The sequence below is a fragment of the Amblyraja radiata genome, chromosome 2 (assembly GCF_010909765.2).
Source record: "Amblyraja radiata isolate CabotCenter1 chromosome 2, sAmbRad1.1.pri, whole genome shotgun sequence".
Taxonomy (NCBI): Eukaryota; Metazoa; Chordata; class Chondrichthyes; order Rajiformes; family Rajidae; genus Amblyraja; species Amblyraja radiata.
This window is the reverse complement of record NC_045957.1, coordinates 3,753,340-3,765,579: the sequence shown is the minus strand read 5'-3', so window position 1 is coordinate 3,765,579 and position 12,240 is coordinate 3,753,340. Positions and strand designations below refer to the sequence as shown.

Sequence of the window (12,240 nt, the reverse complement as noted above, 5' to 3'; positions counted from 1 at the left end):
CAGGTTCCAAGGTTGCAGAAAGAGGTTGAGACGGTACAGGTGCAGAGATCCTCCCACACCACACGAAAACCAGACAGGCCACCAACGAGGCAGTAAGCGGGGTAGTATTGACGCAGGTGTAAAAGTCCAGAAAGATTTTCTTCCCCATTTTTGGTGTGCAAATAGTTTCCTGGCAGGTTGCCAGCCACCGTAGTAGGAGCTACACAGTCAGTTGATAAGACTGTCCGCAGTCCCAAAACAAGCAGAAAACTTTAAAACAAGTCTCTGCAACATTGCAGTGATACTCAAAGATGTTTAAATGTATCGCTGTGCCTCCTCCGAATTCCAAAAGATGTTTTAACACACTAGTTCTTGTGTCTAGCGAGAGCTCCGAATCACCACACCTCCTCGCATAACCAGCTTTTTATTTTAATCAAAAAAATTTATTCTATTAAAAATAATATTTACACTACAATAAAACAAGCCAAAATCCACCACCATAATACAATACAAACATATATCCATGATAAACTACTATACAACTATGTTACAATCCTTATTGAGGATACATTCAACACCCTGCGGAGCCCAGCGGTCCCGGAACTCCCCCAGGGTGCCCGTGGACAGGGCGTATTCCCTCTCTAACCCTACCCGGGCAGGCAGCCGGCTCGGGTAGAGCCCTCCACCGCCTGGCGCCATGACTCGCGGATGGCCAGCTTGGCCAGGCCCAGTGGCAACCCAACCTGGACATCTTCAGCCCTGCCCTCTCCCCTACGCACAGGATGTCCAAAGATGAGGATGGTGGGTGAAAAATGCAGCCAGAAGGCAAGGGGCAGCCCCTTTAGGTATTCAAACAGTGGCTGCAGCCTCACGCACTCCATGTACACGTGGTACTCAGACTCTTCCAGCCCGCAAAAGTGGCAGGCGGCTGGCGAGTCTGAACCGCGAGAGAAACAGGTTGCAGGGAACACCTCGATGCAATACCCTCCACCCCAGATCCCCAATGCACAGGGGGGGAATCCCTGCGTAGAGGGACCCCCACCGGGGGCCCCCCTCGCGACCGGAAGGCAACACCGACCGCCACTTGGTATTGATTGCTGAGCTGTAGTCTATAAATAACAGCCTGACGTAAGTATTTTCAGTGTCCAAGTGGTCGAATGCGGAGTGGGGAGCCAGTGAGATGGCATCCTCTGTTGACCTGTTGTGGCGGTAAGTGAACTGTAGTGGGTGGGTTGAGGTTCTTATCAAGGAAGGAGTTGATATGCACCATAACCAACCTCTCAAAGCACTTCATCATCACCGATGTTACTGTAGTGGGTGGGTTGAGGTTCTTATCAAGGAAGGAGTTGATATGCACCATAACCAACCTCTCAAAGCACTTCATCATCACCGATGTTAGTGCCACTGGTCGGTAGTCGTTGAGGCACGTCACCTTACTATTCTTGGCACCGGTATTATTGATGCCTTTTTAAAGCAGGTGGGGACCTCAGACCTCAGAAGTGAGAGGCTGAAAATGTCCGCAAAAACTCCAGCCAGTTGGTCTGCACAGGTTCTGCGAACTCGACCGGGTATACCATCAGGCCCTGGCGTTTTCCGAGGATTCACCTCCCTGAAGGATCTTTTGACGTCGACCTCTGTGACTAGTACCATCAGAGCGAATGGGGGCTCGGGAAGGCACATCAGTATTCTCCCTATCAAACCTTGCGTAGAACACATTGAGCTCGTCAGGGAGTGATGCTTCGCTGTCGTTTGAGCTGCCTCCTGATTTCATCTTGTGATGGCATTCAAGCCCTGCCACAGTTGCTGGACATCCGCCTCATACTCCAGCTTAGAGCAGAAGTCCCTTTTGGTCTTTTTGATGTCCTTGTCAAGGTCGTATCTGGACTTCTTATAGATCTCTGCATCGCCAGACCTGAATTCCTGGGATTTGGTCTTCAGAAGCATGGTTTATCCAAGGCTGCTGGTTAGGAAACACTCGGACAACTTATACAACTGCAATATGACCTCCCAACTTCTATACACTGACTGATGAAGGCCAATGTGCCAAAAGCCTTTTTGACCACCTTATCTTCCGGCGACTCGACCTTCAAGGAACCATGCACCTGCACTCTTAGATCCCTCTGCTCTGCAACACTACCCAGACTGTGACTGTGACTGTGACTGTAGTACCATCAGAGCGAATGGGGGCTCGGGAACTCAGGAACCAGAGGCCAACCATTCACTGTGTAGGTCCTGCCCTTGTTAGACGTCTCAAAATGCAACACCTCATAATTCTCTATTAAATTCCATCAACCATTCCTCAGACCAACTGGCCAATCTATCAAGATCCTGCTGCAATTTTTCACAATCATCTTAAAAATCTGCAAAACCACCCACTTTTGTATCATCAGCAAACTTGTTAATCTGGCCCTGTATGGTCTCATCCAAATCATTGATGTAGATGACAAAAAGGTAACGGGCCCAGCACCGAACCCTGAAACACAACCACTAATCACAGGCCTCCAGTCCGAGAAACAACATTCCACCATCACCCTCTGCTTCCTTCCATGAGGCCAATTTGTTATCCATTCAGCTATCTCTCCTTGGATCCCATGTGATCTAACCTTCCAGAGCAGCCTACAATGCAGAACCTTGTCGAATGCCTTACTGAAATCCATGTACACAACATCTACAGCTCTGCCCTCATCAACCTTTTTGGTCATGTCTTCAAAAAAATCAATCAGATTTGTGAGACACAACCTCCCACGTACAAAACCATGCTGACTATCTCTAATCAGCCCTTGCCCGTCCAAATGCCTGTATATCCTATCCCTCAGAATACTCTTTAGTAACTTTCCAATACAGATCAATATTAGCCCACTGGCCTATAATTCCCAGCTTTTTCCCTGCAGCCCTACTTTAAAAGAGGCACAACATTTGCCACCCTTCAGTCTTCCGGCACCCCTCCTGTATTTGAGGAGGACTCGTAAAAGCCAAGGGTGTCCTGAGTTCACAACCTACCTCATTGCGGCCTATGTACTTTTTTACATCTGCATTTTAATGACCTTATCTTGCACTAAACGTTATTCACGTTATTCCCTTAATCCTGTATTTGTCCACTGAATGGCTCAATTCATGTATTGTCTTTCTGTATTGTGTAATCATGTATTGTCTTTCTGCTGACTGTTCAGCATACAATAAAAGCTATTCACTGTACCTCGGTACACATGTAAGGCCTTCGTACAGTTTGGCCATGCACGAATGCTAACACACGGCAGTTGACAAGCATGAGCCTCAACTGCACATGATCCAGGCCACACACAGTTCTTGTATGTATACGTACGCGCATACGCAAACAAAATACTGTGTGTGGTATGTACCTTTGTTAGGTTCCTAAAAATGGGCTCAACAAATTCGTATGTTATTTATGACCCCCAGAAAAATCCCAAACGACCCCAGGTTAAGAACCGCTGTTCTACAAGCTGGTATTTTTCTCTCTGCACTACGTACTTGGGCATGGCTTGATTGTACTCATGTGTAACATTATTTGACTGGATAGCACACATAGTGTTTCATTGTATCTCAGTACATGTGACAATAATAAGCAATACCAATAGCACGTGCATTAAATGGCACTTTTTCTTTAGTGAGGCATAATTAGGTTCTGAGATTCATAAATAGAGAGAAAAAGTGCAAAGGATGGATAAAACCAACTAAACTGAGCGACGAACTGTCTTGGTTGCACTAGGGACTACATCTTGTGCTTAGTATTGTTTTACGTTAATATTGGGGTTTTTTATTGAACGTTTATTTCGTTTTTTTAATTGTGTTTACTTTTGAGTATTGTGCTTACAGACCTGTTGTGCTGCTGCAAGTAAGAATTTCATTGTGCCATTTTGGTATATATGACAATTAAACGCTCTTGACTCCTGAAGCGAAGCGGTCATTTGTACCTATGCAAAACATTGACATAGCCAAAACTGAACCATTGCGTCCAGTTCTGGTCACCACAGTTTGGGAAGATGTTAAGGGCCATGAGGATGCAGAAAATGTCTCTCTGAGTGGTTCCAGGGGTGAGTGTTTTCAGCTGCAAGGTTAGACTGGAGAAGCTGGAATTGTCCATTTTGGTGTAAAGAAAGTTGGGCGAAGATTTGACACACACATACAAAATCAAAGATAGACACAAAGTACTGGAGTAACTCAGCGGGTCAGGCAGCACCGCTGGAGAAAAAGGATAGGTGACGTTTCTGAAGAAGGGTCCCTGACCAAATTGTCACTTATCCTTTTTCTCCAGAGATGCTGCCTGACCCGCTGAGTTACTTTGGCACTTTGGTAATAAACCAGTATCCACAGTTCATTGTTTCTACATACAACATCCTGACTAGTTTAGTCAGGGTAAATAGAGGGGAAATAGATGTCACCATCAGTGAATGGTTCAAAGACAAAAATGGACCATCAGAAAGCATTTGATAAGGTCCCACATAGGAGATTAGTGGGCAAAATTATGGCACATGGTATTGGGGGTAGAGTGCTGACATGGATAGAAAATTGGTTGGCAGACAGGAAACAAAGAGTAGGGAATAACGGGTCCCTTTCAGAATGGCAGGCAGTGACAAGTGGGGTACCGCAAGGCTCGGTGCTGGGACCACAGCTTTTTACAATATACATCAATGATTTAGATGAAGGAATTCAAAGTAACATTAGCAAATTTGCAGATGACACAAAGCTGGGTGGCAGTGTGAACTGTGAGGAGGATGCTATGAGAATGCAGGGTGACTTGGACAGATTGGGTGAATGGGCAGATGCATGGCCGATGCAGTTTAATGTGGATAAATGTGAAGTTATCCTCTTTGGTAGCAAAACCAGGAAGGCAGATTATTATCTAAGTTGGGAAAGGGGAAGTACAACGTGATCTGGGGGTCCTTGTTCATCAGTCAATGAAAGTAAGCATGCAGGTACAGCAGGCAGTGAAGAAAGAGAATGGCATTTGGCCTTCATAACAAGAGGAGTTGAGTATAGGAGCAAATAGGTCATTCTGCAGTTGTACAGGGCCCTAGTGTGACCACACCTGGAGTATTGTGTGCAGTTCTGGTCCCCTAATTTGAGGAAGGACATTCTTGCTATTGAGGCAGTGCAGCGTAGGTTCACAAGGTTAATTCCCGGGTTGGTGGGTCTCATATGCTGAGAGAATGGAGCGGCTGGGCTTGTACACTCTGGAATTTAGGATGAGAGGGGATCTTATTGAAACATATAAGATTATTAAGGGTTTGGTCACGCTAGAGGCAGGAAACATGTTCTCAATGATGGGGGAGTCCAGGACCAGGGGCCACAGTTTAAGAATAAGGGATAAGGCATTTAGAACGGAGATGAGGAAACACTTTTTCACACAGAGAGTTGTGAGTCTGTGGAATTCTCTGCCTCAGAGTGCGGTGGAGGCCGGTTCTCTGGATACTTTCAAGGGAGAGCTTGATGGGGCTCTTAAAGATAACGGAGTCAGGGGATATGGGGAGAAGGCAGGAACGGGGTACTGATTGTGCATGATCACCCATGATCACATTGAATGCCGGTGCTGGCTCGAAGGGCCGAATGGCCTACTCCTGCACATATTGTCTATTGACTAGACTATAATTGTGGGCAGAGGATACAAGGATGGGATGATTTTATGCAAGAGTAGTTAGGATCTGGTTTACTACTTGCAGGGGAAATAGAATCAATCAGTGCTTTAAAAAAAATTAGTTAAGTGCATGAAAGAATGATTTGCAGAGGAGAGAATAGAGTTGAGGCTGATAGGTTTCTTCCATTACAATCACCATTAGCCACTTCACCGATGCAGAGTTCCCATTATAATCTTCAGAAATAGCTAGGGGTGGCACAGTGGTAGAGTTGCTGCCTTACAGCTCCAGAGACCCAGGTTAGATCCTGACTACCGGTGCTGTCTGTACGGAGTTTGTACGTTCTCCCTGTGACCACATGGGTTTCTCTTGGTGTTCCGGTTTCCTACCACATTCTAAAGACTTGCGGGTTTGTCGGTTAATTTACTTTTGTAAATTGTCCCTAGTGTGTCTGATAGAACAAGTGTGCGGGCGATCGGTGGGCAGAAGGGCTTATATCCACGCCGTATTTCTAGACTAAAACTAAACTAAACAATTTTGGAAAAATTATGACCACCCATGTCGTTGCAATTCTGTGATTCGTGGATTAACATGCTTTCAGTTGGCCCTCAACACTCTACCCACTTCTTGGTTCATTTTGTTGGTCTACACCAACATGGATGAGAATGCATACTCTGCTGTACTTCATCTGCGAGAACCAGGCTCAATGAGAGCTTCAGGTGCAACTTCTTCAACTGCGATCACTTCAGTCTTAGATAAACACAAAATGCTGGAGTAACTCAATGGCTTCTTCAGTCTGAAGAAGGGTTCTGACCCAAAACTTTATCTATTCCTTTTCTCCACAGATGCTGTCTGACCCGCAGAGTTACTCCAGCACTTTGTGTCTATCTTCCGTATTAACCACTATCTGCAGTTCTTTCCTACACTTTAGTCTAAGATATGGCACTATGGAATAGGGGGTACCTTGAAAGTGTGTTTGCCACCGACAGTGAATGACTAACGTGTCCTGGAATTAGTGCAATATTGTAGTGAGGCTGACAAAAGTGCTGGAGAAACTCAGCGGGTGAGGCAGCATCTATGGAGCGAAGGAAATAGGCAACATTTCGGCCCAAAATGTTGCCTATTTCCTTCGCTCCATAGATGCTGCCTCACCCGCTGAGTTTCTCCAGCACTTTTGTTTACCTTCGATTTTCCAGCATCTGCAGTTCCTTCTTGAACATTGTAGTGAGGTTATTTGGAGTTCAGCATTCACAGATCTGACCCTGATTACAGTTATTGTTGTAACTGCCGATCGCAAATCCTCCCAAGCTCCATTTTTCTTTTCAAAAATAGGCGGGTTGTTTTTGTAACTTTTTGAATAATGCGCTGGGAAGGGAACTCCCTAGTTATCTTTCAGAAAGGGCCATCTGAAATACAGTTTTTCCATATATTTTGCATTAAATGGAAGAATGTTGATGTTTGTTTCACAACAGCTGCAATTTTGATAACGCTATTGTTTAGTTGTACCTCAGGATTTGGGGCAGTCCATATTCCAGGAGCAAATATAAAAATCAGCTTCCAGCTATTGTGCAGGTTGGCCTCAACAAATATGATGCAGGTCAGATTTGAGGGCAGATTTAATTTTTACAGATGTCCTCATGCACTAAATAACTGAGGCTCCCTTTAGGTTCCTCTGTCCTGTGCTATTCGTTGCGATAGAAACATAGAAAATGGGTGCAGAAGTAGACCATTTGGCCCTTTGAGCCAGCACCGCCATTCAATATGATCATGGCTGATCATCCAGAATCAGTAAGAAAGAACTGCAGATGCTGGTTTAAATCGAAGGTAGACACAAAATGCTGGAGTAACTCAGCGGGACAGGCAGCATCTCTGGAGAGAAGTATTGGGTGACGTTTCGGGTCGAAACCTTTCTTCAGACTGATTGATCAATTGCTGCCTGTCCCGCTGAGTTACTCCAGCATTTTGTGTCTACCATCCAGAATCAGTATCCTGTTCCTGCTTTCTCCCCATATCCCTTGATTCCGTTAGCCCTAAGAGCTAAATTTAACTCTCTATTGAATACATCCAATGAATGGGCCTCTGCCTACTGTGGCAGAGAATTCCACAGATTCACAACTCTAGGTGAAAACATTTTTCCTCATCTCAGTCCTAAATGGCCTACCCCTATTTGTTAACTGTGACACCTGGTTCTGGACTCCCCCAAGCCTGTCCCATCCCATAAGAGTTCTATATGTTTCTATAAGATCCCGTCTCGTCCTTCTAAATTCCAGTGAATATAAGCCCAGTCTTGTGTGATAAGTGCATGAAAGAATGTTTTGCAGGGAGGAATAGAGTTGTGGCATTGGACTGCCAGGTTTCTTCCATTTGGCCCACCAAGTCTGCTCTACCATTCAATCATGGCTGATCTATTTTTCTCCTCTCAACCCCATTCTCCTGTTTTCACCCCGTAACCTTTGTCGCCCTTACGAATCAACAACCCATCAATCTCCACTTTAAAAATACCCAGTGGCTTGGCCTCCACAGCCGCCTTGGGCAACATATTCCACAGATTTACCACCCTCTGGCTAAAGAAATTCCTCCTCATCTCCATTCTAAAGGTACGTCTTTTTATTATGAGCCTGTGCCCTCTAGTCCAAAACTATCCCACAACAGGAAACATCCTCTCCACATCCAAATACTATCAATTTGTATTACATAGGGACTACTCTCCCTTGAGCCTCACATCCGCCATGTCATTAAAACCTCCTTCTTTCATCTCCGCAACATCGCCAAACTCAGACCCTCTCTCACACCTCCCGCTGCTGAAAGACTCATCCATGCCTTCATCTCCTCCCGACTGGACTATTGCAACTCACTTCTCCTTGGCATCAGCTCCACTTACATCAACCGACTCCAACTGGTCCAGAACGCAGCCGCCCGACTCATCACCCACACCAAATCCTGGCATCACATCACTCCAGTCCTCAAACAACTTCACTGGCTTCCCATCTCCCACCGGATCACCTACAAAATCCTGATCCTCACCTACAAAGCCCTCCACCATCTGGCCCCCCCATATCTCACTGACCTCCTCTCCCCCTACCAACCCTCACGGTCCCTCAGATCCACATCAGCCGGTCTCCTCTCCATCCACAAGTCCAACCTCCGCAGTTTTGGGGACAGAGCCTTCTCCAGGGCAGCTCCCAGGCTCTGGAACTCCCTCCCCCAACTGATCCGCAATTCCGTGTCCCTCACCATCTTCCAGTCCCGCCTCAAAACCCATCTCTTCACCTCTGCCTATCCTTAGCCCCACGTCCCCCTCCCTTTTCATCTGTGCATTAATTGCCTCATATTGTGTTTTGAATTGTATTCCGTCTTTACTTTGTGTACTAGTCATGTCTCTACTATTTATTTCATTCCCCTTACATGTTTTTCCTCTACCTGCTAAATTTTTGTAAGGTGTCCTTGAGACTCTTGAAAGGCGCCCATAAATAAAATTTATTATTATTATTATTACAAGAACAAGGAAAAAAATGGTTCAGCCTTTTCTCTGATCTCACAAATCTTTTCTATGACTAAAAGCCTTGCCCCACTGTACGAGTTCATTCAAAGAGTTCTCCCGAGTTTGCCGTGATTCGAACTCGGAGATTTACGGTAATGGCCGCTCGCAGGTACTCGGGGCTCCCGTGGACATTTTTCAATATGTTAAAAAATCTTCACGAGTCTTCCTGACCTTACCGCATTTCCCGAGTACCTGCCGTTAGCGTTACGAGTCGCTAAGATACGACCCCGAGCTCCAACATACCCGCTATGTTCATTCTACGTGCTTACCACGAGTTTGATTTTTTTTTAAACTCGGGAGAGCACTTGAATGAACTCGTACAGTGGAACAGGGCTTTAACATTGTTGTACTGTTTCCCCTTACATTTATTTTTATACATTAATGTCATTTGGATATAGATGAAATACTTTTACATGGATGAGATCCTAGTCTGATTGACAACAGCGGGAGCTATCACGGTTATTGAAAGAGGGGACTATATTAAAAATAACTCCCTGAACTTCCCAGCTGTTATCAGGCAACTGAACCGTCCTCTCATCAGCTAGAGTGCAGTCCTGACCTTCCATCTAACTCATTAGAGACCTTTGAACTATGTTTAATCGGCCTTTACATCATGCGCTCAAAGTTGTGCCCTTTATCTGCACTGTGGCCGGCTTGATTGTAATCATGTATAGCCTTTGACTGGATAGCACACAAACAAAAGCTTTTCACTGTACCTCGCTATATGTGACAATAATAAACTCAACTATACTAAACTAAACTAAAGCTTTTGGAAAGAACTGCTGATGTTGGTTTACAGCGAAGATAGATACATATGCTGGAATAACTCAGTGGGACAGGCAGCATCTCTGGAGAGAAGAAATGGGTGATATTTCGGGACAAGGCTCTTCTTCAGAATCAGGGGAGAGGGAAACTAGATACAGTGCATTCAGAAAGTATTCAGACCCCTTTTTCCACATTTTGTGACGTTATAGCCTTATTTTAAAATGGATTAAATTCATTTTTTTAATCATCAATCTACACCCAATACCCCAGAATGAAGAAGCGAAAACAGGTGTTTAGAAATTTTTGCAAAGTAATTACAAAGAAATAACTGAAATATCACATTCAGACCCTTTGCTGTGACACTCAAAATTGAGCTTAGGTTCATCCTGTTTCCATTGATTATCCTTGAGATGTTTCTACAACTTGATTGGAGTCCACCAGTGGTAAATTAAAATTTTGGAAATGCACACACCTGTCTATATAAGGTCCCACAGTTAACAGTGCATGTCAGAGCAAAAACCAAGCCATGAACACGAAGGAATTGTCCGTAATCCTCTGAGACAAAATTGTGTCGAGACACAGATCTGGGGAAGGGTATAAAATAATTTATTCAGCTTTGCAGGTCTCAAAGAACACAGTGGCCTCCGTCATTCTTAAATGGAAGAACTTTGGAACCACCAGGACTCTTCATAGAGCTGGCCGCCCGGCCAAACTGAGCAGGGAGGTGACCAAGAACCCGATGGTCACTCAGCCAGAGCTCCAGAGTTCCTCTGTGGAGATGGGAGAACCTTCCAGAAATACAACTATATCTGCGGCACTCCACCAATCAGGCCTTTATTGTAGAGTGGCCAGACAGAAGCCACTCCTCAGTAAAAGGCACATGACAGCCCGCTTGGAGTTTGCCAAAAGGCACCTAAATAAGATTCTCCGGTCTGATGAAACAAAGATTGAACTTTTTGGCCTGAATGCCAAACGTCACGTCTGGAGGAAACCAGACACCGCTCATCACCTGGCCAATACCATACCTACGGTGAAGCATGGTGGTGGCAGCATCGTGCTGTGGGGATGTTTTTCAGCGGCAGGAACTGAGAGACTAGTCAGGATCGAGGGAAAGATGAACGGAGCAAAGTACAGAGAGATCCTTGATGAAAACCTGCTCCAGAGCGTTCTGGACCTCAGACTGGGACTGAGGTTCACCTTCCAACAGGACAACGACCCTAAGCACACAGCCAAGACAACGCAGGAGTGGCTTCGTGACAAGTCTGTGAATGTCCTTGAGTGGTCCAGCCAGAGCCCGGACTTGAACCCGATCGAACATGTCTGGAGGGACCTGAAAATAGCAGTGCATCGACGCTCCCCATCTAACCTGACAGAGCTTGAGAGGATCTGCAGAGAAGAATGGGAGAAATTACCCAAATACAGGTGTGCCAAGCTTGTAGCGTCATACCCAAGAAGACTTGAGGCTGTAATCGCTGCCAAAGGTGCCTCAACAAATTACTAAGTAAAGGGTCTGAATTCTTATGTAAATGTGATATTTCAGATATTTCTTTTTAATTAATTTTTAATTGCAATAATTTCTAAACACCTGTTTTCGCTTTTTTATTATGGGGTGTGTGTAGAATGATGATTAAAAAAATGTATTTAATCCATTTAGGAATAAGGCTGTAACGTAACAAAATGTAGAAAAAATGAAAGTGTCTGAATACTTTCTGAATGCACTGTATGTGGAAGGGTGCAAAAGCAGGTAAGATGTGAAAAGGACAGATCAAAACAGATGCTGATCAAGGAAATGTACAATGGTTCCTTGTTGGCTGAGGGGAAGGTGACATACAAACAGTAAAATAAATCAGAACGACAGTGAAACTAGTAGGAGAATTGGGGTGGGGGGAGGGAAGGGAGGGACAGAGAGAGGGAAAAGAAGGGATATTTGAAGTTAGAGAAATCAATATCACTTGATTGTAAGCTGCCCAAGCGAAATATGAGGTGCTGTTCCTCCAAATTGCGTTTGGTCTCACTCTGACAGTGGAGGAGGCCCAGGACCGAAAGGTCAGTATGGGAATAGGAAGGGGAGTTAATGTATTTGCGTAGGCCAAGGCAGACTGAGCGGAGGTGTTCAACGAAACAATCTCCCTAATGCTTTGTTGCGTTCGTAGATCAGCGCACACAGTCATCAGGGCATCAGAAATGTTAAAGCAATCTTTTAAAGTGTTAACATTTCTTGAATTATTTGCAGAATAAAATGCGACTTTGATGTCCCCACCAGTACGCTGATCGGAGCGCACGGCTACTGTACACAGGTTGGTACCGCTTCTTCACCCATGATGTATCGCAGGGTAAATACACAAAATGGAATTAGTTTGTTAG

General features: G+C 45.0%; 1 protein-coding gene across 1 annotated transcript in view; it reads left to right on the top strand.

Moving 5' to 3' along the window:
• Window positions 1–12,240, top strand: part of mindy4 (MINDY lysine 48 deubiquitinase 4) — a 204,321-nt gene that overhangs the window by 141,848 nt on the left and 50,233 nt on the right. Inside the window, exon 14 of the mRNA XM_033040703.1 lies at window positions 12,110–12,173. Within this exon, the coding sequence (XP_032896594.1) occupies window positions 12,110–12,173 (64 nt within the window). The remainder of the gene's footprint in view (window positions 1–12,109; window positions 12,174–12,240) is intronic.